The 26,668-nt window shown below is 45.7% G+C and overlaps 1 protein-coding gene and 1 long non-coding RNA gene across 5 annotated transcripts in view; one reads left to right on the top strand and one right to left on the bottom strand.

The window, feature by feature from the left end:
- Positions 1-26,668, top strand: part of LOC120918362 (P43 5S RNA-binding protein-like) — a 114,202-nt gene that overhangs the window by 17,402 nt on the left and 70,132 nt on the right. The window contains exons 3-5 of the mRNA XM_040329903.1: positions 2,145-2,225; positions 17,558-17,787; positions 17,866-17,919. Of these exons, the coding sequence (XP_040185837.1) occupies positions 2,145-2,225; positions 17,558-17,787; positions 17,866-17,919 (365 nt within the window). The remainder of the gene's footprint in view (positions 1-2,144; positions 2,226-17,557; positions 17,788-17,865; positions 17,920-26,668) is intronic.
- Positions 22,461-23,558, bottom strand: LOC120919536. 4 transcript variants are annotated; one of them, XR_005744587.1, is made up of 4 exons: positions 23,307-23,556; positions 22,965-23,041; positions 22,764-22,859; positions 22,461-22,675 (listed from the first exon to the last, which is right to left on the bottom strand). It is a non-coding gene; the product is annotated as an uncharacterized LOC120919536 (long non-coding RNA). The 4 variants fall into 4 exon arrangements; XR_005744586.1 differs by having other exon boundaries at positions 22,461-22,655; positions 23,307-23,553; XR_005744585.1 differs by having other exon boundaries at positions 22,461-22,859; positions 23,335-23,558.

Below are 26,668 nucleotides of genomic sequence, written 5' to 3' on the forward strand. Positions count from 1 at the left end.
TGGGTAAGGAACCCCTTGACCTCAGAAGAAATGGGTTTTAATCTTTCTCCTGAAGGCCAAGTGGTCCGACTCCAGGTGGTTGGTAGTGCATTCCACAGGTGAGGTCCCTGGACTGCAAATCTTCGATCTCCTCCTTTGAACTTGTATCTGGCCTTGGGTATCTGGAGGAGGTTTTGATTGGTGGATCGCAGAATGCGATTGGGGTTATGGGCTTTTATTTTTTCGCATAGATATTGGGGGGCGTTGCCTTGAATACACTTATGGAGCAAAGCTAATTCGTGACCAACACCTAAGACACTGGCAAAAAACGGAGGTACTCCCTCTATGGGAGGGGGTTATATAGGGAGGGGACTTCCTGTTTGAGACTGCCAGTGTCCATCACCTGAAGGTACTCTATATAACCCACATAGTAATGAATATGCCGCTCTGTGTCCCGTGATGTACGAGAAAGAAATGTTTGCTTCAGGCTAGCAATAACGGTCCCTTTTCAATAAGGTACCTAAAGGAGAGCAGTAAAGCAATTTTGGCAAAACCTTCACTTTCATTTTTCAATGTAAAATACAGTATATAATGTACTGTAAGCAATAACAGCATTAAGATCATGTGTGGAATGTTTTAGATTCTTTACTGCTGTGAAAAAGCCACCTAATGGTGTAGGTGAAAGAGGGCATGGTCATTCCATTGTTGCTATTTATAAAATAAATTCTGCTAATATTTACTCATTCAGCTCCTCCATGCCTCTTATCGGTTTTGTTGTCCCTCTTGGCAGTTTTAGTTTTTGTGAACTTGTGCCCCAAACTGAACTGTATATTCCAGATAAGGCATTACTAATGCTTGTGCAGGGCCAAAACTATGGCTCACATGTCATTGCATGCTATAAGTCTATGATCTCTAAGGAGACATGACTTTCTTGACTATTGAATCTCCCAGTTGTACTCTGCCTAGGCCAGGGGTCTCAAACTCAAATTACCTGAGGGCCACAAGACAAGTTTTCATATCCCATTGGGGGCCGCATGCAAACTTTCAAACTTCAAAAACAGTACTGGTGTCAGCGAACACATTATTAACCTCCAGCACTGATGTCAACGAGCGCATTATTACCACCAGCACTGGTGTAAGCGGACATATTTTTACCCCCAGCACTGGTGTCAGTGGATGCATTATTAACCCTGACCACTACACTGCATACTGACCACTGCACACTGACCTCTACACTGCACACTACACGATGACCACTACACTACACACTCACCACTACACGATGACCACTACACTGCACACTGACCACTACACACTGACCACTCACCATCAGGGCCCGGCACACATCGGGGTACAGGGCCCGGCACACATCGGGGTACAGGGCCCGGCACACATCGGGGTACAGGGCCCGGCACACATCGGGGTACAGGGCCCGGCACACATCGGGGTACAGGGCCCGGCACATCAGCCACATCAGGGTACATGGGGCACATCAGGGTACATGGGGCGCATTAAGGCACATTCAGGGCACATGGGACACAAACTGGGTACATGGGGAACATGAGGGCATAATCAGGGTACATGGGGGCACAATCGGGGCACATGGGGTACAGGTCAGCGTTTACTTGTCTTTTTTTCTTCACATGCAGAGTAGCGCAGGAAGCGTCTCTGTCATAGGTTCACTTCTCTGTCTCGCGCTGCGGCTGCTCCCGCCCCCCCCTCTCTTCTCGTCCATGCCAGGTGATATCACAAGCAAATGGGGATGGACGAGAAGAGAGGGGGGGGGCGGGGAGCAGCCGCATCGTGAGACAGAGAAGTGAACTTATGACAGACGCTTCCTGCGCTACTCTGCATGAGAAGGAAATCTACTCCCCCCACTTCCGCGGCACCCTCTGCCCTGCCTGCGGGCCATTTATAACCAGACCGCGGGCCGCAAATGGCCCGCGGGCCGGTATTTTGAGACCACTGGCCTAGGCTGTATGATGCATGGTTTTTAGCCCCAAGTGCTTGACACTGCATTGAGTTCAAACCTCATTGCTACCTAATTTTAAATGGTTTTGGTTGGTTTATAAGTATGTTACAACTTAACTGCTTTGTGAACATTTGATGAAAAATAACTTGTATGGCTTTGTAATAGTCGGTATGAGCTAATGACTTTTTCATAGGGTACTGCTGCCCTTTCCCTGGTTGCCAAGCTAAATCTCCAACCTGGAGTGCTCTACAGAAACACAGAAAACAACATCCTTGTAAGTAATGACTTTTCTTTCCCTCTTCTCCTCCCCCTGCTTCTTTCTAGCAGTAAAATTGCAGCAACAATGTATTGCCATATGCATGGGAAGCATTAACCACTTGCCGACCACCGCCTGTAGATTTACGTTGGCAGAATAGCATGGCTACGCAAAGTCCCTCTGTCCGCCGGTGTCCCGCGATCATTACAAGTAAAGAAAAAAAAGATAAAAATGCTATAAAACAATCCCCTATTTTGTAGATGCTATAATTTTTGTGCAAACCAATCAATATACGCATCTTGCGATTTTTTTTTTTTAATATATATATTTTTTTTTTAGAAGCCAGCAGTACTAAGTGGTTAACGAATGTGTAGATACAAGTATTAATTTTGGCAGCAAATTTTTATTTAGTTTCAGTTGTTTTTTTACTAAAATGCATATTTTTTTTTTTTTTTTTTTTAATTCAACTAAAATCTCCAGTACATTTAGTCGCCTAAAATCGAATGGGTTCAGTTAAATTGTAATGCATTATTTAAACACTTTTTTATAATTTACAAGCTCTCCTGGAGTAAAAAGCTAACATGTTGATGGTATTGAGTAGGGCCGAAACAACTAATCGATTATGAAGTTAAAGCAAATCACTACTGTAAATATTACTTTCACTGTCCCACAGTAAAAAAATGAACCCCTTACAGTATCGATTATTTGCTCTTTTTGTACTTCTTTTTTTTTTTTTAACCCCCATCATGTTACTAATAGGGTTGAGTGAACCCAAACTGTGAAGTTCGGGTTCGGTACGGACTTTTTTTTTTTTTTGGACCCGAACAATTGAAAAAAGTTTGGCTGCCGTGCAGCGCGCCAAAACATACCCAATCGCCATTTGTTTTACTACTTTGACTGGGAACTGATCACAGCCATGCCTACTTGGCATGGCATTGCTGTGATTGGCCAGTGCAGCATGTGACCCAGCATGTGACCAGCCTCTATATCACATAGAGGCACACAGCACAGATCGTCACTCTGCTTTAGTTATGATAGGGAGAGGCTGTGCTGCCGCTTAGGGACAGTGTCAGTTTTTTTCCTGCTTCAAGTGTGCTCTAGGGACAGTGTCAGATAGCTAGCGCACACTTGAAGCAGGAAAAAACTATCTGACACTGTCCCTATTACATAGCTAGAGCACACTTGAAGCAGGAAAAAGCTATGTAATAGGGACAGTCTGCTGCTGAATCAGGGACAGTGTCAGATAGCTTTATACTGCTTCACTAATCGAAAACGGCACTGTGTATTTCTGTGAGATCTGCATCTTATAGTTTAGGGACAGGTTCCAGCTTGTTTCTATAGGGACAGTAATATATAGGTGACTCTGCCTATTACACCAGCACTGCAACTCTCTCCTGTGATCTACTGTGTGTGTCCAGTACATAGTTCAGGGACAGGTTCCAGCTTGTTTCTATAGGAACAGTAATATATAGGTGACTCTCTGTATATTTCAACAGCACTGCACCTGCCACCACCTGTGCACCTGTGATATACTGTGTGTGTCCAGTACATAGTTGAGGGAGAGGTTCCAGCTATTTCCTATAGGGACAGCAATCTATAGGTGACTCTCTGTATATTTCAACAGCACTGCACCTGTCACCACCTGTGATATACTGTGTGTGTCCAGTACATAGTTGAGGGAGAGGTTCCAGCTATTTGCTATAGGGACAGCAATCTATAGGTGACTCTCTGCCTATTTCACCAGCACTCCACCTGCACTGTCTGTGCAGTACATTGTTTAGGGCTAGGTTCCTGCTTCTTGCTATAGGTAGAGAAATATATAGGTGAATCTCTGCCTATTTCACCATATTACACTATTGTATTTAAATATTTAAATCCATATTTTGAGTAATATGAGGAAAACGTCTAAGGGACGTGGCCCCGGTCGTGGTGCTGCTGGTGGAGCTCCTGTTACAGGGAGAGGACGTGGTCGATCTGTGCCAGCTACACGCACAAGTGAAACACCTTTCTCAGGTGCGAGTAGCCGACAGAGCCTGCAGCGGTATTTGGTCGGGCCTAATCCAGCTCTACGAATGTTGAGGCCAGGAGCAGAACGGGCGGTAGTAGATTGGGTTGCTGACAGTGCCTCGAGTTCCTTCACATTGTTTTCCAACCAGTCTTGTGCTGAAAGTTCAGAGTTGGCGCCTGCAGCCGATGTCCACCATCAGTCTTTCACCTCACCCCCTTGCAAATCAGCCAAGCAGTCTAAGCCCCAAAGCATGCAGCAGTCTCTTCTTCTTTTTGATGAGTCTGTTAGCATGTGTTCCCAGGGCCATCCACCTAGCTCAGCCCCAGAAGGGGAAGAGATTGAGTGCACCGATGCCCAACCACTTATATTTCAAGATGAGTACATGGGGGGACCATCACAGCACGTCTTGGATGATGATGAAACACAGTTGCCAACTGCTGGTGCAATTGTGCAGACCGACAAGGAGGGCAGTGGTGAAGACTGGGTGGAAGATGATGTGGAGGACGATGAGGTCCTCGACCCGACATGGAATCAACCTCATGCAGGTGACCCATGTAGTTCGGAGGAAGAGGCGGTGGTCGCACAGAGCCACCAGCACAGCAGAAGGGGGAGCAGGGTGCCAAAGCAGAGCGTCCGTCCCCTAGACAGTATGCCTGCTACTGCCCAACGCAGCAAGGGACCGAGCACACCAAAGCCTGGTCCAAGGAGTTCCCTAGCGTGGCAGTTCTTCACACAATGTGCTGATGACAAGACACGCGTGGTTTGCACGTTGTGCAATCAGAGCCTGAAGCGAGGCATAAACGTTCTTAAACTGAGCACAACCTGCATGACCAGGCATCTAAGTGCAAAGCACGAGCTGCAGTGGGGTAGACACCTCAAAAACCAAGAAAGGTCTCTGGCTCCTCCTGCTTCCTCTTCTGCATCAGTCTCGGGCCTCTCTGCCTCTTCATCCACCTCTGTAGTGACAGTGCCACCTGCCACCCCTCAATTAGAGGACCGGCAAGCAACACTACCACCTGGGTCACCAAACATCTCCACAATGTCCCATGGAAGCATTCAGCTCTCTATCTCCCAAACACTGGAGCGTAAGAGGAAGTACCCCTCTACCCACCCACAATCCCTGGCCCTGAATGCCAGCATTTCAAAATTACTGGCCTTTGAAATGCTGTCATTCCGTCTGGTGGAGACGCAGAGTTTTAAAAGCCTGATGGCATTGGCTGTCCCACAGTACGTCGTGCCCAGCTGCCACTACTTTTCCAGGCGAGCCATCCCTTCCCTGCACAACCAAGTGGGGGACAAAATCAGGTGTGCACTGCGCAACGCCATCTGTGCAAATTCACCACCAACTTCAGCACAGCCATGGGTAAACGCCAGCAGGCAGGAGTTGTGGAGGGACATGGAACAACAGACCGATGAGTGGTTGGCGTCAGTGAGCCTCAAGCCGGGCCTGGTGGTGTGTGATAACGGGCGAAATCTCGTAGCAGCTCTGGGCCTAGCCGGTTTGACGCACATCCCTTGCCTGGCGCATGTGCTGAATTTGGTGGTGCAGAGTTTCCTGAAAACTTACCCCGATATGCCACAGCTGCTGCAGAAAGTGCGGTCCGTCTGTGCGCACTTTCGGCGTTCTCACCCTGCTGCTCGCCTGGCAGCGCTGCAGCGTAACTTCGGCCTTCCCGCTCTCCGCCTCATATGTGATGTGCCCACAAGGTGGAACTCCACCTTACACATGCTGGCCAGACTGTGCGAGCAGCAGCGGGCGATAGTGGAGTTTCAGCTGCAGCACGCATGCGTGAGTCGCTCTGCGGAACAGAACCACTTCACCACCAATAACTGGGCCTCCATGCGAGACCTGTGTGCCTTGTTGCGCTGTTTCGAGTACTCCACCAACACCTCCACTTCCGTATGGGTATTCATTACCTACCCAGGATCGTTTTACCCCTTTGGTAAATCATGGCTCACATACAGGAGGGGATTTTCATGGGGCAACAAGAGGTACGGGGAGGGGGGCACCCTTTATCCCTCCCAAACCAGGAGGGTGGTGGACCCCTCATCCCCAACAATATACCAAAGAAGGAGCAATACCACGCAAAAGAAAAGCAAGCAAGAGAGGGAGGAGAGGAGGTGGGAGAGCAAAAAAGAGCGAAACCCCAGTGGGTGCAGGAATATATCATTTAAGTGGGACACCCCTTAATGATGAGGAAATTAAAGTACTCGATAAGGGTTTAAAATTTGCCCCTACTCGCAACTTAAATAAATTTCAAACCTACGTTCACCTCAAAAAATTTATGCGGACTTTGAACATTAAAAAGTATTTTTTGAATACTCATTCCATGATAAATATGAATACTCCGGCCCCATCAGTACGTTAATATTCAAATTTACGGAATAAATCAGTCTTCAACCCCCAGAATACAGATGCTAAACATCTCGGTCTTTAGCAATATGGTTGCAAAGGATCTGGACACATTGAAGGTCCGCAAGGTGAACGATCCGATTTATATTAAAAATGGTATTCAGTCTCTTTCCGAAAGGAAAGACTTGGTGATACGCCCTGCAGATAAGGGGGGAGAATTGGTGATACTCAGCAAGACCTATTATAAGAATGAAATGGTTAATCTGCTCTGTGACACCTGTACTTACAGTACTCTGTCCAGGGATCCTATGCTTGAATATAAGAGTGAATTGCATTACTTAGTGGAGAGAGGTAAACATATAGGGGTACTTGGTCCCAAGGAGGCATTATATCTAGACCCCCTATTCTGCCATACTCCGATTATTTATTTTCCCTCCTAAAATTCATAAGGATAGTACCAACCCACCTGGTAGACCGATAGTGAACGGGATCGATTCGGTCTCTTCACATTTAGGTCAATATATTGACTCCTTTTCTACAGCCGCTGGGCTTTGACGATTCCTTCTTCTTGTTTGTTAATCACTGCAGATGTCAGTTCATTATATACAATCATCAGTCATGAGGATGCTCTGACATCTGTGAAGTGGTCACTTGAGTCCTCTGGATTATCAAGAAGACATCAGAATTTTTTGATCGACAGTTTGATTTTTTGTTTGTCCAAAAATTATTTTTGGTATGATAAACAGTTCTACCTCCAAACCAGAGGAGTTGCGATGGGGGCACGTTTTGCGCCAAGCGTAGCCAACTTATTCATGGCACACTGGGAGGAACAGGCGATTAATAAACATAAACCCCCGCAACTTATCTGTTACCAGCGATACATAGACGATTTGATCATGATCTGGGATGGAGATAGAACTAGTTTTGATGAGTTTGCATCCATATTAAATGCGAATGGCAAAAATATTATCCTTGCGTGGAACATTAGCCAGGACCATTTAGTCTTCTTAGATTTAGATCTTACTAAGGAAGGTAACCAGGTGACTTTGAAGACACATTTTAAGGCGACGGACCGTAATTCCTACATCTCTACAGAGAGCTGTCGCCACACTAAATGGTTATTGAATATACCCAAGGGGCAATATGTGCGTCTAAGGCGCAATTGCGCCTAAGAAAGTGACTTTTGTTTCTCAATCACAGGCCTTATCCAAGTGGTTCCTTGAGAAAGGTTATGATAGGGATTTGCTGGATAAGGAAATGGAAACAGTCCGTAATCTTGACAGAAACATCTTGGTTTCAGATAAACCTAAAAAGGATCAAAGGGATCTTTCAGGTTTCCGAATGGTCTTGGATTATAATATCCAATACCATAAATTTGAAAATATTGTACAAAAACATTGGCCTATTCTCAAAAATGATAGGCTACTGGGCCCGCTGCTGCCTGATCGTCCGCAATTTGTGTATAAAAGAGCGCCTTCACTCAGGGACAAACTGGCCCCAGGAGTAATAGATCCACCTGTTAATACTGAAAATAGGATCTTTAATTTTCTTACTAGCTTCCATGCGTGTGGCAGATGTCCACCTTGCAGGAAGGCTAAGAAGAATGTCAAGAAGTGTAAAGAATTTACAGCAACCGCTACTGGGGAAAAAACTACAAAATTAAGGACCTCATTACTTGTGACACCATAGGGGTAGTCTACGCACTACAATGCGAATGCGGACTTCAGTATGTGGGAAGAAGGTCCAGACCTTTACATGTGAGGATTGGTGAGGATATGTACTCCACCAATATGGCCAGTGCCGATGACACCGCTCTCAGCGTGACTATCCCAGTTCTATGCCTCCTTAAAAAAACGCTACGGGCGATGATGGAAGAGGATGTGGCACAGGAGGAGGAGGAGGAGGAGGAGGAGGAATCGGGATAATTTCCAAGGCTTTCAGGGCAGTCATTCACAAGTGGCTCCGAGGGTGGGTTTGTGCACCAACAAAGGCCAGGTACACAATTATCCAGCAAGGGCACAGTTCTGGAGGATGACGCGGTGGAGGATGAGGAGGAGGAAGACCTGGAGGAGGAGGAGGAACCATGTTCACAGCAGGATGGCATCCAGACTAGCTCATGGCCATTACTGGTGCGTGGCTGGGGGGATACAGAGGACACAGATGATACACCTCCAACAGAGGACAGCTTTTCGTTGCCTCTGGGCAGCCTGGCACACATGAGCAATTACATGCTGCAGTGTCTCCGCAACGACGGGCCTGTTTTGCACATTATAACAGGTGCTGATTACTGTGTGGCCACGCTGCTGGATCCCCGTTACAAGGACAATGTACCGTCCTTAATTCCCTCACTGGAGCGTGAACGCAAGATGCGCGAGTACAAGCGCACGCTGGTAGACGCACTGCTGGTGCAATTCCCACCTGGCAGTGGGGGCACAGTGGAAGCAGAAGGCGAAGGCAGAGGAGGAGGAAGAGGTCGCCAACGCAGCAGGGGCACCGCCAGCACCTCAGAAGGCAGGGTTAGCATGGCCGAAATGTGGAAAAGCTTTGTCGGCACGCCACAACAAACAGCACCACCAGCTGATATGGAACGCTTTAGCAGGAGGCAGCATTTCAGCAACATGGTGGAGCAGTATGTGTGCACACGCCTACACGTACTGAATGACGGCTATGCCCCCTTTAACTTCTGGGTCTCCAAATTGGGCACATGGCTTGAGCTTGCCCTTTACGCCTTGGAGGTGCTGGCCTGCCCTGCGGCCAGTGTATTGTCTGAACGTGTATTTATTACAGCAGGGGGCGTTATCTGACAAGCGCAGCCGCCTGTCCAGAGCCAATGTGGACAAGCTCACGTTCATTAAAATGAACCGGGCATGGATGCCAGAGGACTTGTCCGTACCTTGTGCAGAATAGACACCGGCCAGCCATTGTTTTTTTTCTGATCTTTCTAGGGTTGCCATCTCATCCCTTTAAAAGCAAAAACATATGAATTACACAGGTTCTCTGGCTGATTAAGGTGCTGCTAATTAAACTCACTTGGTGCCTTATTGACATTAAATTAGCCCCAGAACCGGTGTAATTACTCTGTGTTCAGGTTTAAAGGGATGAGGTAGCAACCCTAGATCTTTCTCACTCTTTTGGGGTTTACCCTAATTTAAAAAATAAATCAATTAAAAACCAAAACCTGCTGTGTTGGCTACCTCCTCCTCCTCCTCCTCCTCCTCCACCGCTGCTTTCACCTTCAGTCACATTCTTAGGCTTGCGCACTGCAACTGCTTTCTTTAAGTCCCACCAGAGGTTCTCAATCGGATTTAAGTCTGGTGACTGCGATGGCCACTCCAATGTTCCAGCCTTTAATCTGCAACCATGCTCTAGTGAACTTGGAGGTATGCTTGGGATCATTGTCCTGTTGAAAGGTCCAACGTCTCCCAAGCCTCAGGTTTGTGACGGACTGCATCACATTGTCATCCAATATCTCCTGGTACTGAAGAGAATTCATGGTACCTTGCACACCCTGAAGCAAAACAGCCCCAAAGCATGATTGACCCCCCGCCATGCTTCACAGTAGGCAAGGTGTTCTTTTCATCATAGGCCTTGTTCTTCCTCCTCCAAACATAGCGTTGATCCATGGGCCCAAACAGTTCTAATTTTGTTCATCAGTCCACAGAACACAATCCCAAAACTTGTGTGGTTTGTCCACATGACTTTTGGCATACTGCAGTCGACTCTTCTTATTCTTTGGAGACAGCAAGGGGGTGCGCCTGGGAGTTCTGGCATGGAGGCTATCATTACGCAGTGTGTGCCGTATTGTCTGAGCAGAAACTTCAGTACCCACATCTGACAAATCTTTTCTCGGTTCCTCAGCAGTCACACGGGGACTTTTCTCCACTCTACGCGTCAGGTAGCGCACAGCAGTCAAAGTCAGCATCTTCTTTCTGCCACGACCAGGTAGCGTTTCAACAGTGCCCTTTGCCTTGAATGTGCGAATGATGCTTCCTATGGTGTCTCTTGGTATGTTTAACATCTTTGCAATCCTCTTATAGCCATTGCCCTTCCTGTGAAGAGTAATCACCTCTTCTCTTGTCTTCCTGGTGCTTATTAGGCTTTATTGCTGCTCCCTGACATCCACAGTTGTTTTCAATACCTGATTGAAAACACTTCAATGAACCTCTGTTCTTCAGAGTGGTAGTCATTAAGGGGTTGAATAATTGTGTAAATGAAGAATTCACAAAATAAACATTTACTACTGTATTACAAAACCAATTGGTGTCATTTTAGTTGCATATGGTTCTTTAGGAAGTCCTTGTAGGATTTCATTCTGAATACAATTACAAATGTACACTAAATTCCCTAAAACCCTTTACAGCATTGGGGGGTTGAATAATTTTGAACAAAACTGTATGGACCTCGTCCTCCTAGGTCAAAATGATATTTTTATTTTTTTAAATTTTAAGTTATTTCCCTATCCACATTTATTTCCAGAGTACTTGCCATGCTCTTCCCGACCTTTTGCAGCCCTTTCCCTTAGTTTTTTAGACATTTTTGTAGTCAAAAGTCCGGGTCCCCATTGACTTCAATGGGGTTCGGGTCAAAGTTCGGGTCGGGTTCGGGTCCGAACCCGAACATTTTTTTTTTCAAATTTTTTTTTTCAAAGTCCGGGTTCGGGTCCGAACCCGAACATCCAGGTGTCCGCTCAACTCTAGTTACTAAACATCTCAGGCCTGGGTCACACCTCTGTTTTTTTTGGTGCTTTTTGCAGAAACAAACTACAGTTCATTTACATGTTTTCACATGGGACACGTTCACATCCATGATTTTTTTTCAGCTGCTGCGTATTTGGCAAGGACTTTTTAACGCAAAACAGTGCTATTTTTTTATTTTTTTGGGTTCAATATACTTCAATGGAGAAGCTGCAGAAAAGCATGTAATGTGTTTTTGCGGCAATTTGTGTTTTTGTAATCTGCCCAACAACAAATTGGCCCAAAAAAATGTATCAATGTTAATTTTTTTATTTTTTTAAGGCTGCTATCCGATTAATCGAAACAATAATCGTCCAACTACTCGATTATGAAAATAATCGTTAGTTGCAGCCCTAGTATTGAGGTTTGAACCTGCACTACTGACAGATTTGGCTATTGTGATTATATAATGTTTTTATAAATAAAACAACGTTGTTTCATAAACTAACATTGTTTTTGACAAACAGAAGTGAAATGAAAAAACCCTGAAAACTCTATGAAAAAACCCTGAAAACTCTATTGTCTGTAATACCATTGCATATGTTACCTGTTGCATAAGAAAAGTCCTTATTCTATTTTTCTCAAGTCGTCTTCCAGGACGGCACCTTGAGAGTAGACTGGCTCCACCTGACAGGAAACACAATCAGAAAGAGGTTTAAAAGCCCCGCCCCTCCCCGTGCACCTCAGTTATTGATTGTGTTTCCCCCAGCGAAACGGTTTATTATTTTCTTCTAAAGACCTAAGGCCTGGGGCTGGTGGTCCCCCTCCGGGTACTGAGCAGTGGGTCCTGGGAGGCCGTCCCTGCTTCAGCTAAGGGTGTAATGCCCGTCCCGGGGGGTTTCCCCGTGTGATAGGGGGGGGGGGGAAGAATTGCAAACAATACCCCCCTTCTTTCCTTTCTGTAGGAATCCCTGGGATAGTGGCTATCCCAGTACTCCTATTTGGCCATGTTCCCTCTCCTCCAGGACCCCTTACCTGCTGGGCGGGTGTGAGGGCTTCCTCAGCGTGGGCTCCGGTGTGCTGTCCTCCCGGGGACATTTTCGAATGGAGCCAGCAGTCGACGCCGCGTCACAGGCGGCGCGCGGTGATGACGAGTTTCCGCTTCCGGTCTTCACCAAAATGGCGGCCGCCAGCGGCGTCGGCTCCTTGCTGTTCACACTGCAGCAAGGAGGAGAGTGGCGCCTGTACGACTTCGCTATGGAGCGCGAGGATCGTTCGTCAACCGCTGCCGAGGACACCACCAAGGGTGAGTCTGCCTCAGAATGTCAGGGGGGCATATTGGACTGGGTCCTCTCCCCCCCCCCCCCTCCTCACACACTTGTATGTATGGACTGTGATATATTTTTTTTTCTCCCCTTACAGGGGAGGAGGTTTCTGCCCAGGGGGAAGCTGCTAATCTCTCCTTAAAACACACTTCCAAAACCAAGAGGTGTGGTAACTGTAGCGTTAAGCTGGCTGCAGATTACTCCAAACTTCTTTGTGCCAAATGCATACAAAAGCTTGCGGGAAAGGAAACTTCCCTTATCATGAAAGAATTCCTAACTGTCCAGTCCCAAATGCTTTCCACATTAAAGGAATTTAAGGACACCTTAAAAAATAGGGATCCTGAGCCCCTAGCAGCCGGCCCCTCTTAAGAGAGCTCATCCACCCCAGGGCCACGAGTTTCCAGGGCTAGGGAGTCTCTCCTATCCGACACCGAGGATTCAGAGGCTCCAGAAGATGGGGTGATTGATAGTCATACTGAGGATGAGGATGCCAGATCAGGCAAATACATTTTTTTCTGCAGATGACATGGGGGGTCTGCTGTCTGCTGTCTATGCCTCTGAGGGGATCCAGCAGCCAGCAGAGCTGGTGTCGGCTCAGGACAGAATGTACCAGGGTCTAGCTAAACCCCAGCCAAAGGTTATCCCAGTCCATCAGTCGCTTAAAGATATAGTTCTGAGGGAATGGGCTGAGCCTGAAAAGAAACTGCTAAGGTACAAGACCTGGAAGAGGCGCTGTCCCTTTAAGGAGGAATTGGAAAATACGTTTTTTAAAATTCCTAAACTAGATGCATCCCTAGCCAAACTCTCCAGGCAGTCTGACCTCTCGTTTGAGGATGCAGGGAACTTAAAGGATTCCTTAGACAGGCGGGCAGACACCTCCCTTCGCAGGGCCTGGGAGGCTAATGCGGCCGCCCTTGGACCCGCTTTGGCCTCTCCCTGCATCGCTAGGAATGCAGATACCTGGTTAACCAGACTTCTGGAGCATGTACCTCAAACCTCCAAGTTTAAAGAAATTAGAGATTCTCTTACAGTCATAGGCAGCGCGGTAGCCTATCTAGCAGACGCATCGATTGAAACAGTCCGATCCTCTGCTAAGACGGGTGCTCTCGTCAACGCCGCCAGAAGGGCAGTATGGCTCAAGACGTGGGAAGGTGATCTTGCCTCCAAGACCCGTCTATGTGCCCTGCCCTTTGAAGGCACTCTTCTCTTTGGGGCAGGACTAGATCAAGCTCTAACAAGGGCCTCAGAAAAGGGGAAACGGTTCCCCCCAAAACCTAGACCTAACAGGAGAAGATTTTTTCGAGGCCCCCAGAATAAAAACCGACCTTCTGACCGAAGATCGGCCTTTAATAAGCGATGGATCGCGGGAAAGGATAAGCCAAAAGGGGGTATCCTTTTCCCCGATCCCAAACCCGCAGGTAAGGACTCCAAGTGACTTAAGAGTCGGGGGAAGACTCTCCCAATTTTTTCCAGCCTGGGAGAGTATAACGCGGAGTCCTCACATTTTGCAAATAGTGAGGGAAGGTTACAGATTGGAATTCCGCCAGCTTCCCCCCCCAATATTCCTCCTTACTCATCTACCCCAAGATCCCCTCAAGGCAGCTGCCCTTCTGGGAAATGTGACAGATCTAGCTCAGCAGGGAGTCATAGTCCCAGTTCCACCAGGACAACAGGGTCAGGGGGTGTACTCACATATTTTCATGGTGCCCAAACCTTCGGGGAAGTTTCGATTGATCATAAATTTAAGACCTTTAAATACCTTTCTCCTCTACAAGAAGTTCCGCATGGAAAACATTTACAGTCTCAAGGGACTGTTGTTAGAAGGAGTCTTTATGATAACCATAGACCTGAGGGACGCCTACCTCCATGTCCCAATCTTCAGGGACCATCAGAGGTTCCTCCGATTTGCCATTGCCTCCCCTCAGGGGATTCAGCACTGGCAATTCACCGCACTCCCCTTTGGTCTGGCCTCCAGCCCAAGGGTTTTCACGAAAGTCCTGGCAGAGGTGGTCGCCTTTCTACACCTGAAAGGGATCTCCCTTGTCCCCTACCTGGACGACCTACTGCTTTTCAACCCCAGCCGAGAGCTTCTTCTCTCGGATCTGACCACCGTCCTGACTACTCTGGAATCTTTGGGATGGATTGTAAACAGAGAAAAATCTTCTTCTCTCCTCCCAGAACAGAGGAAAATGTATCTGGGGTTCCTGATAGATTCCGTAGAGAAAAAGCTGGTTCTTCCCGAGGACAAGATCCAGAGACTCGGCTCAGTGGTCAGGTCCGTCATGGGTTCAATAGAAATTTCCCTCAGGCAGATCATGAGGTTACTGGGACTGATGACCTCATGCATCCCAGCGGTCCCATGGGCCCAGCTCCATTACAGAACCCTGCAGGCCTTCCTGCTCTCCTCCTGGGACGGGAAGGACTCATCCCTAGACTCCAGGGTCAGCATCCCGGAGTCTGTAAAATGCACACTGGGGTGGTGGCTCATTCCTCAGAATTTGGAGGAAGGCCTCCCATGGAATCAGACAAATCCTCTCAGGATAACCACGGATGCCAGCTCCTGGGGGTGGGGAGCCCACATGTCGGGTCTCCAGGCCCAGGGGTCCTGGGATCGACAACAAAGCAGGTCCTCTTCCAACTTCCGCGAATTATTAGCGGTCGGGAAGGCCTTGGAGGCGTTCGAGGAGAGAGTCATGAACCAAGAAATACAGATTCTCTCCGACAACGCAACCACGGTGGCGTTCATAAATCACCAGGGAGGCACCAGGTCCCGTTCCCTCCTAAGGCTGTCCTTAAAAATTCTGGGTTGGGCAGAACAGAGTCCTCTCCCTTTCAGCAATCCACATCAGGGGAGTCCTAAACCTAGAAGCGGACTTTCTAAGCCGCCAACCCATCCTCCAGGGGGAGTGGGAATTAAATCAAGAAGTCTTCAACTGGGTTCGACATCGTTTCGGCAACCCAGAAATAGACCTCTTCGAGAACAGGAAGGTAGGAAGATTCTTCTCCCTCTCCCGGGATCAGGGTTCGGAGGGTGTGGACTCGCTGGCCCAGGCCTGGACATTTCATCTGGCCTATGCCTTCCCTCCCCTGAGTCTGATCCCAAGGGTCCTACAGAAGCTGAGTCGCTCACGAGGGAAGCTGATCCTGATCGCTCCCCGGTGGCCCAAAAGAGCTTGGTTCCCAATGTTAGAACGTTGGTCAGTTCTTCCCCCCCCTTCCTCTCCCGGTCCGAGTGGACCTTCTGCGGCAGGGACCGATCTTTCACCCAGAGCCCGACTTTTTCAGTCTGACGGCCTGGTACTTGAGAGGTGGAACCTGCAGCGGAGAGGATGTTCGGAGAAGGTAATAAATACCCTTTTGGCTAGTCATAAGGAGGTCACTAGAAAGATCTATGCTAAGACCTGGGGGGTGTTTTCACGCTGGTGTGCAGCAAGGCAAGCCCCACTACCTGAAATATCTGTCAACCTGGAATTTCTCCAGGAAGGAGTTGATCTAGGACTAGCCACAAGAACCTTAAGAGTACAAGTAGCCGCCTTGTCCTACTTTTTAGACAAGAGGCTGGCCCTGGATCCGCTGATCAAGAGGTTCCTGTCGGCTAGGGATAGGTTATCCCCTATTAAAATCTCCAGGGTTCCCCCCTGGGACCTCACCTTGGTACTAGACCATTTGTCCAAACCTCCGTTTGAACCGACAGACAGCATTCCGGTTAGGCTGTTGACATTTAAATTCTCCTTTCTTCTGGCTATTACTACGGCCAAAAGAATAGGAGACATGCAGGCGCTCTCAATCAAAGAGCCTTATTTTCGTCTTTTTGAAGACAGGGTAGTCCTAAGTCAGGATCCCCTGTACCTACCTAAGGTGGCAACGAAATTTCATAGGTCAAAGGAAATTATTCTTCCTTCATTTTGCGCAAATCCACAGAACGAAAGGGAAAAGACCTTCCACTGTTTGGATGTAAGACGCTGTTTGTTAAGTTATTTGGAAAGGGTGAGCGAGTTCAGACGCTCATCTCACTTGCTAATTAATTTTTCAGGACAGAAAAAGGGTTGCCAAGCATCTAGAGCCTCTATATCTAGGTGGATAAGACAGGCAATTTCATTAGCATACATTAAGGCTGGCAAAACAGTACCTAAAGTCAAGGCACATTCCACGAGATCTATAGCAACCTCCTGGGCAGAGAGAGCAGGAGTTTCAGTGGAACAAATCTGTAGATCAGCAACGTGGTCAAGCCAGAACACCTTTCTCAAACACTACCGAGTGGAACTTCTGTCACCCCAAGACTTGACGTTTGGCAGAAGAATCCTGCAGGCAGTTGTCCCGCCCTAAGGTAGGCCTGAGGGTTACTTGCTTATCTCTCAAGGTGCCGTCCTGGAAGACGACTTGAGAAAATACCAGTTACACTTACGGTAGCTGTTTTTCTGTAAGTCTTACAGGACGGCAGGCCTATTTCCCACCCTGAGGAATTTTATATGGTTTGTATTTTTATATACTGGTTCCCGTGCTCTAATGGTGGTTACTTTATCACTAACTGAGGTGCACGGGGAGGGGCGGGGCTTTTAAACCTCTTTCTGATTGTGTTTCCTGTCAGGTGGAGCCAGTCTACTCTCAAGGTGCCGTCCTGTAAGACTTACAGAAAAACAGCTACCGTAAGTGTAACTGGTATTTTTTTTTTTTTTTCTCTGGTTGGATTGTGTTGCCGATTTTTAGAAATAGCCAGCAGAGTAGTTTTTTAATTTTGATGTCCAATTTTGATTTTAGTCTTTTGACTAAAATGCTATTTTAGTTTTGGTCGTCTTTTTAGTAGACAAAATTAACACTGGTAGAGACAAAGATATCATTGCAGAAAAACGAAATGTTCCATTTTAAATTTACTTGTCTGACACACTTGGCCACCTCACTAGAATCATTTGGTTGCTTGCGATGTCTTCTTTTCATCCTCCATGGTTGTGTTATACATTAATTTTTATATTTTAAACCTCTTTCCTTATTAGTGGAACTTCAATGCCCAAAGTGTAAGAAGTCTTTTAAAAAAGAGGCTGCTCTGCAGAGACACAAAGAGACCCATCTGGACAAAAAAATCACCGTGGCCTGTCCCAGAAAAGACTGTACACAGACATTTACTACAGTCTTCAACCTGACGCATCATGTAAGAAAGGATCATCTATGCTTGCAGCCTTACCGTTGTTACCATGCTGGCTGTAATGGCACCTTTGCCATGAGGGTATGTATGGACCATATACATTTTAGTTTTGATTGATTGCTGGAGAGTTGGGCTCAAATAACTATTATTTTATTTTAGGAAAGTCTGCTTAGACATCTTGTGGTTCATGATCCTAACAAAGAGAAAATGAAGGTAGGAATAAGATAAATATGTATGTATCACTCCTTCCATCCACTCCCCCCCACATTGCAGGTGCCTCTTAAGCAAGTTATATACTATATACAGTTGAATGTACAAGCTCTGTACATCTTCTTTTTTTTAGATCCAACAAGGGTGAATCGAAACCTCTTCTCCCCCCCCAATGCCTTTCAGGACAGCACCTGGAGTGGGCGTAGCTCAACCCAAATTCCCAGGAAACACTACAGCCCTTTAAATCCCTCCTCTTCCATCATGCCATCAGTCATAGTGTTTGTTTTTATCCATCCTGGAAGCACTGCAGGAAAACCTTTTAAGGGGGGCTGCGCTCTATCCAGGTGAAGGGGTCTGTCTTGCCTCAGTGTGTTTGCATGTTTTGTGACCATCCCAGAACCCCCCAGTATGATGGGGGGTATTCTGGATCCTCCTGCCCCTTCCAGCTGAGGGCAGTAGTGGCCGCCTGTTGGTCCAGTCCTGTGTGCCTGGGTGTTGTGGGTCGGGCTGGTGGTGCAGGCCAGACAAAGGGCCACGGGTTTCTGGCCACTGGAACGCAACGGTGAGAGGTGGGTCAAGATGGTGGTGCTCCCTTCCCCCAGAGCGTGGCGATGCCAGAAAAGTTTGTGTGTGTTTGTGTGTTTGTGTGTTTTTTTTTTTGTTTTGTTTTGTTTTTTGAGGGCTGATGGATTCAGCATTTCGCTGCTCACTCTGCCAGGATTGAGGTGGAACTGATCGCAGCATTGACGGAAGCACCGGCCAGGCCTAGGTATGAGGGCTGCAAGGGACGCCTTTATCTTTTCTGATTGGGTCGTACTTTGTGTAACGGTCAGTGGTTAACGCTGTTACGATATTCCATTCCACCAACCCAAGACAGTTTCCGACACCCACAATCCAGCAGACAGGACCCATTGGATTTTCCCCAGATTAACGAGACACAGCTCTGTTCTCTGGTTCCAAACAGATTGACACTTTAATGGTAAACTCAGGTTTCTTATATACAGTTATAAAGCATGCTGCAGGAATCAAAGGGACAATGACACACTCCACCTACAATATCACTCAATGGGTGCGAACGAGTCCCCCTCAATCCACATCCTAGACAGACTTTCTGACTCCGCGATAAGCTATTCTCACCTGCGACACAATCCACATTCCTTTAGTGAACATAAGTCTGACCTTTTAGAGTGTGTTAACTCACAACACATATTAGCATCCAATAGAACTTTCACACAATACAGGGTTAGTTAACATAGCACCATGAAATATCTTAGGAGCCAGGCCTAATTAACACAAGACAATAGAATGCAATCACAGTAAGCTTTCATCACTACAGCCAGGTAGCTGGAGGTGATTAACATAAATCAACATCTCAACAGTCTATGTTCCACATTGAAGGAGACACTCTATTGACCTGTTGTGTTCAGAATGAACAACTTGTAATATTTCAAGATATCCTGCAATACATGAATTATCTGCAATACATGAATTATCATTACTGTCCAACTGCAATCCATGATATCAGTTCTCAGTCATCCTATATGATGACCCTAGACACAAGAGTCATTGGTGAAGCTGACACAGGAGTACCCCGTATCATTCAAGAGCCTCTGGGTCCCATGGGCCATACTGTTACACTTTGGTTTTTGGTTTGCTGTATTGCCTTTCCCTTTTGATGTCTAAGGGAAGCCTGCTGCTAAGGCGACTTCTCTTGGCCTTACAGCTGGATTGTTGCTCTGCCTACGATCCCATCTATTTTTTGTTTGCTAGACTGCACTTCCTCTGGTGGCATTTTCTAAACTAAAGTTTGCACTGTAAGCTTTCCTGCAGGTCAGAGTTAGCTGGCTACCCTTTGTCTCATTTTGATCCTATATGTTAGTCACAGTAAAAGTCTGAGGCCCCCAGTTCAGTGGAAGTGACCCTACTGCAAAAATCCCCTGTGCAGAGCCTTTGTGTAGAGTCTGCATTTGACTTGGTTAAGGAAGAGTCTTCTCAGCAATGCAAGGATTAATTTTCTTCAGTCAAGGAGATAACGGAAGCCTTGGACTTGGTTTTCTTTTTGCTGGTCAAAGTACCTGCTACTCAGACAGATTCTCGGCACAGCACTTCAGCCAGTCCTCAGGCATCCACCTCAAGGTCTAATGGGGCCAATGACTCAGAGGAAGAGGGGGCAAGTATTATTCCTTCCCTCAAACTCAGATGAGGATAGTTTATAGCTGAAAGATCTACCATTGGACGAAGTGGATGATTTGCTTAGTGCAATTTACGCTACCCTGGAAATTCAGGAGGAAAGTGTACAGTTCTCGATGCACGACAATTTATCTGGACAAGTCCAAACCTAGGGTATTGCCAGTACAGAGTACTATTTTTTTTTTTTGGTTTGAAAAACCTCCAGGAGGTTCCGCTGAATTCTGAGCAAATCAATCCGGTAGAAGCTCTTGAGTGAAGTTATTGTCCCCAGGTTGTTTCATTGCGTCACTGGACCTAAGATGCATATTTACACATCCCGATAGCCAAGTCATTGCAGAAATGTCTCCCTCTTGCTGTTAATCTGGGAAAGTCCATTTGGCATCTCCAATTCAGAGATCTACCCTTCAGACTGTCTTCCTCCCTGGGGGTATTAACCAAAGTCATGGCAGAAGCACTGGAACCATTAAGGCTGAGAGAATCTCTATTGTGGATCATAGAATGAATATAGTCTTTTAACAAGCCTGTAAGATGGAGCCTCCTTCACTTTGTTTTCCCACATTGTATGCTGTGGTGTTGGAAAGGGGAACCTGACCAAAAGGAGTTGCAGTTAGTGATCGTTGGGAGATATTGTGGCCCGTTTGCTGGTTTATAATCTTGCCAGCATATCTATCGGAGTCAATTTTAGTGAGTGGTGAAGGATTCAGTGGTTGAGCATTTGGGAACTTGTATGCAGAGACAGTTTGGATTTCACGTCTCAAGTTACTGTATATACTAGAGTATAAGCTGACCCAAATATAAGCCGAGGCACCTAATTTTACCACAAAAAAATGGGAAAACGTATTCACTCGAGTATAAGCCTAGGGTGTCCATCTCCATGCCTCACTGTGTCCATGACTAGACTGACATTTAACATGGAAGTCTATGGATGGGGTGCCCGGCTTTGAAAAATCGGTGCTCCCCGGACGTAGGTTCCCCAAACAACAAACTTTGCACACTTGTAGAGAGAGTAGGGCTACAATGTGTGCCAAGTTTGGGGTCCATGGGACCTACGGCCGGCCAGTACCAGGTCCCCAAAGTCACCGGAGAAATGCCTCACTGTGTCCATGACTAGACTGACATTTAGCATGGGAGTCCTATGGAAGGCGTGCCCGGCTTTAAAAAAAAATCGGTGCTCTCCAGCCGTAGGTCCCCTGGTCAACAAATTTTGCACACTTGTAGAAGAGTGGGGCTACATGTGTGCCACGTTTGACCATTACCGGGTCCCCAAAGTCCGGGAGATCAGGCGCAAAAAGGTGACGAGTATAAGCCGAGGGGGCATTTTCAGCATTTTTTTTATGGATTATATAAGCACTTTAGTATTTGCACAATTTGCACTTTTTCTTGTCAATTTGTTGAATATTAAATAATAACAGTTGCAATTAGTAATAAATGGTTACAATAAATGGTAATATTAGTTAAGTATATGATAAATTGGATGGAATTATACATATCTGAAGATTCGATATTTTACATAAACAGTTAATCAACTCGAAAATGAAATGTTAAGTTTAATATAAACAATTTAATATAAACAATTGAAAAATGTAATATGTAAATATGTGCTCATACACTTGGTTCCAAGCATATTCAATTAATATATAGTCATTATGGAAAGAAAGCTAATTGGAAATCAATTAACCACTTGCCGACCAGCCGCCGACGTTTTACGGCGGCAGGTCGGCTCCCCTGCGCGAGAGCACGTAATATAACGTCGGCTCTCGCGCAGGCCACCGCGATCACCGCCGGGCACACGCGATCGCTCGTTACAGAGCGAGGACCAGGAGCTGTGTGTGTACACACAGCTCCCGGTCCTGTCAGGGAGAGAAATGCTGATCTTCTGTTCATACAATGTATGAACAGAAGATCAGTCATTTCCCCTAGTGAGGCCACCCCCCCCTACAGTTAGAACACACCCAGGGAACATACTTAACCCCTTCCCCGCCCCTAGTGTTAACCCCCTCACTGCCAGTGGCATTTTTATAGTAATCCAATGCATTTTTATAGCACTAATCGCTATGCAAATGGCCCCAAAAATGTGTCAAGTGTCCGCCATAATGTCGCAGTATCGAAAAAAAAATTGATCGCCGCCATTACTAGTAAAAAAAATATTAATAAAAATGCCATAAAAATACCCCCTATTTTGTAAACGCTATAACTTTTTGCGCAAACCAATCAATAAACGCTTATTGCGATTTTTATTTTTATTTTATTTTTTACGAAAAATATGTAGAATACGTATCAGCCTAATCAAGAAAACATACTACACAAGGTAGTGACAGGGCGGACCTTTTCAGGCAATCACAGGGACATAAGGATTTAGAAAAATTATAAATTTAATTACAAAAAATTATTACATACAATAACTTCAATAAAATACAGTGAAACAGTACAGGATATACATTCACAGGCAATATTATCTTTCATCTCGCCTACGCGTTTTGCCTAGCGGCTTCTTCAGGACAAGTTTGAGAGAGAGTTTTTGACAATAGAATATTACTAGTATCATAAGTCTGAAATGAGATATGAAAAGCTTGTAATGTACAAAAAACATAAGGAAATTTACCAAAATAGGTTAAAACACCGAGAGCCGACATGCAAAAAATCTCAAAAAACAATACCAGTAAGACTGCTATCCATCCACGTGCATCGAAAAACCCAAATGGGATCGCAGGTGTATAGGAGATGTATAGCTTGTGAGATAAAACTCAAGACGGCTAAAACGTAAAAAGAGAAAGACATGGTATGTTGTATTGCACTCACATTCAACTTCAAGCCAGCGAATGAAAGAAATATATATTCTTAATGGATAAAGTACCTACCCTAATAGGAAAAGAAAAAATACGATTTCCTATGGTTGGCGGCAGGCCATGATGTATGACGATTACATAAATAAATTCTATAGGGAGTAAAGAAAGATAAGTGAATGGATCCATGTATGCTGGCTAGCATATAAAAGTAACTTGCAAATGTGCCCATTTAACTGAAGTGAAAAGAGACCCAATCCAGACTGGGACCAATGAGGCACGGAGCAGGGTGGAAATTAAATCCACATGCTGGGCAACCACACTGCAGTGTCCAATAGAGGACAAGCCAAAGAGTTGGAGGCCTGGATAAATAACATATAGGTATTACTGAAGGTCTGGCAGGAATATGGAGCTTACCGAGTCCTACAAAGTAACAGATGCATACCTCTGCGAAGAAGGAATATCGTGTGTCCCGGGGGGTGTAGCCTGTGCTGCACGCCAGTTCCTAGTTGCTGTGGGGGCTTTATATAGGGTGCTGAGAAGGAGGAGGTGGGCTCGGGCGTCACGTTCGAAGGACGTGACGTCATACGTAGGGCTCCGCGGGGAGACTGGCGCATAAACATTACAGGGGTAGAGGAGGGAAGGGACGGATGCTATGATTCGTCATAACCCCGCCCATCCAGGTCCATGATATGAGCCAACATAGGAGCGGGCGTGTATAAGGGGCGGTGCCAGGCGCGGAGGTCAGTAAGTTCCGCCCCTTCCCATCATTATAGATGGATTAGGCGAGTGTGGAGGCGGCACCATGTAATTTGTATCTGGCCAGCCCCATCAATGCTGCAGACACACCCTCCTATAGATCTAATGGGTGTAGCCGGACGATTTAGCCGTATTGAAAACGACTGATGATAGAAGTATAGCTCAAGGGGAACTGATTAATTTAAACACTAAAAAGAAGCCTGGGGAAAAGAGACAATAATAAACGTATAGCCACGGAACTAGTGGCAATTACAAGAAGAAATGCATAAAAAAGGGGGGGGAACTAATTATACCACATATGCTATATGGACTAGGCAAAAGCAGAATATTACAGGTCAGGCTTTGTTCGTTCATGCATTCCATAGGTGAAAGATGACATATGGATAGCAGAATGAGATCAATCGAATATATCATAGAATTATTAGTGAGTACAGAGATGGCTGAAGTTCAATGCGAGTGCAATAATTCAAGCTGCCACAAGATGGCAGCTAACAATACAAAGCATGTTATCTAAGGCAGTCAGTGGTAGAGATCCTGATTGCATGCAGGCAATCAGTAGAATTAAAAAGGGGGAAATTATTTTGGAATAGACAACCTTAACATAATGTATCGATTCCCTGATTAGATACGTTAAAATAAAATATAGTATATAGAATGTAGTATATACACTTACTTCATATAGACATGGACAGCACAAAAAGAAAAAAAAGGGGAGAAAAAGAACAATAGTATTCAGTTGGTTTACATATGTTATATTTATTCCCTAGAGGATATGTCTGTTTCTTTTCCTAAGATATAGACCCACCCAGTGGTGTATTATATCAAATTTAAGGATCGGGATACCCATTTTTTATGTGGTGGTGACATATAGGCTAGTAACATGCAGGATCGTGGAAAAGGGGCAATATGAAGAGTATAGGAGTCAGAAAGACGGTGACCTTAAAGACGCTGTATCAATCGGATGTTGATTATCAAAAGATGTTAAGCAGTCAAAAAGGACTTAAAGCTAAGGGCATCATTAAGGCCGGGAAATTTGTTGGCTTGCAGCCTATGGATCCAGCGTGTTTCGCATTGCAACACGCGCTGGTCAAAGTTACCCCCTCTCCGGTCCTCATAGATACTCTCCAGAGCAGTGAATCTAAATACGTCTCATTCATAGTTATGTCTAAAGGCTATATGATGGCCCATGGTGGTATTCAGTAGGCCATTCATTGCATAATAAGTATGATTTTTGATGCGTTTCCAGAAGGAGCGTATAGTTTTTCCAACATAGAAACTGCCGCACTGACATTGGATCAAATACACAACCCCCTTAGTCTGACAGGTGATGTGTTGCTTGATTGTGTGTTTTTGCCCATTGGACATTAGCGCCCACTAGTATAAATTTACAGAAGTTGCATTCACCACATCTAAAGAGGCCAGGCAGGTCGCGTTTCATGTCACTTGATCTACTGTATTTGCTGGTGACCAAACGGTCACGGATAGATCTTGCCCGTCTATAGGTGATTTCGGGTCTAGACCCTATATGTTTTGTCAACACTGGATCAGATGTGAGCAGATACCAGTGTTTCTGTATTGTTCGTATTTCGGCATGTTGGTTAGAGTATGTTGTGATCAATCTCGTTGTGTTAGGGCTGGTTCGTTTGTTTTTGTGTGACAGGAGGTCACTTCTTAGTTTACCATTGGCCTTTGCAAAAGCTCTCTTTAAACCGTTTTTGCTGTATCCTCTTGATCTCAATATTGTGTATAAGAGATCTGCTTCATATTTGAATTTTAAATCATCCGAGCAGTTGCGCCGGAGTCGTAAGTATTGTGAAAATGGTATACTTATGACTAGAGTTCTCGGGTGGGCGCTGGCGGCATGGAGAATGGGGTTACCAGCCGTGGGCTTGCGATAAAGGGATGTGTTGAGATTCCCTTCTTCTGTAACCTAGATAGTTATGTCTAGGAAGACTAATTCGGTCATACTGGAGGTCATAGTAAATTTTAAATTGTAGTTTTGTCCAAGTTTTATCATAAACGTATTTAGATCTTCCAGGGATCCTGTCCATAGGAGCAGGATATCGTCTATGTATCGATACCAGCCCAAAACAAATAATAGCAAATCCGCGGATACATCACTGGAAAAAAGTTTTCGCTCCCACCCCCCCAGGTACAGGTTCGCATAGGACTGCGCACAGCACGTGCCCATAGTGACTCCCTGTACCTGGAGGAAGTGGGACCCATCGAACGAAAAAATATTTTTAGTTAGAATGTGAGCTAGAAGTTGGACAATGAAGTCATTAAGTTTACAAGATTTAGGACCCCTTTCAGCCAGGAATCTACTGATTACTTCCAGTCCTTTAGCCTGTGGGATGGAGGAATACAATGCTTCCACGTCAATTGAAGCAAGAAGGCAACCTGGAGGCACAGTAAGGCCATCTAGTGCCCTCAATAGGTCCGGGGTGTCCTGGATATATGAGGGCATGGTATTTACATGTGGTCTTAGATACTCTGGCACAATGTGTTGTAGACAGGTGAATAATTCAATAAATAGTGTTGGGTTCCCTCCTACGGTTGGCTCATGTATGAAGAGTCACCGATCGGTTGTGGGGTTCCCTTTTTAATAATGTGCAGTGTGTAACCGCGTTATCCTGTGTATTCACTCCGTGTATTTTCCAAAAGAGACTCTATAAGAAAAAAGGTGTGCTAAAAAAAGTATGTAGAGGTGTTCAAAATTTGGCTCCTATCATTCCTATGTGTGGTAATATTATTGAACGTGTCACATTCAATTGAGCCTCTAGGTGTCAGTCTTGTGCTCAAAGAGGATTTATAACGAAAGAAAAGAGAAGAACTGATTTTGCAAGTTTGTGTCAACTTTACATATGTAACAAAAAATGTATCTAAGTAGTAGTTCAAAGCTGTAGTTTGTGTGGACTTAATTAAATCCTGTTTCCAGTGAAAAAAGAAATGTGCATATATATATATATAATTTATTGAGTGAATAACCTATACGTGATTCCCTTAGTTAGGGCACTTGT

Source organism: Rana temporaria, chromosome 12, assembly GCF_905171775.1.
Source record: "Rana temporaria chromosome 12, aRanTem1.1, whole genome shotgun sequence".
NCBI classification, from domain to species: domain Eukaryota; kingdom Metazoa; phylum Chordata; class Amphibia; order Anura; family Ranidae; genus Rana; species Rana temporaria.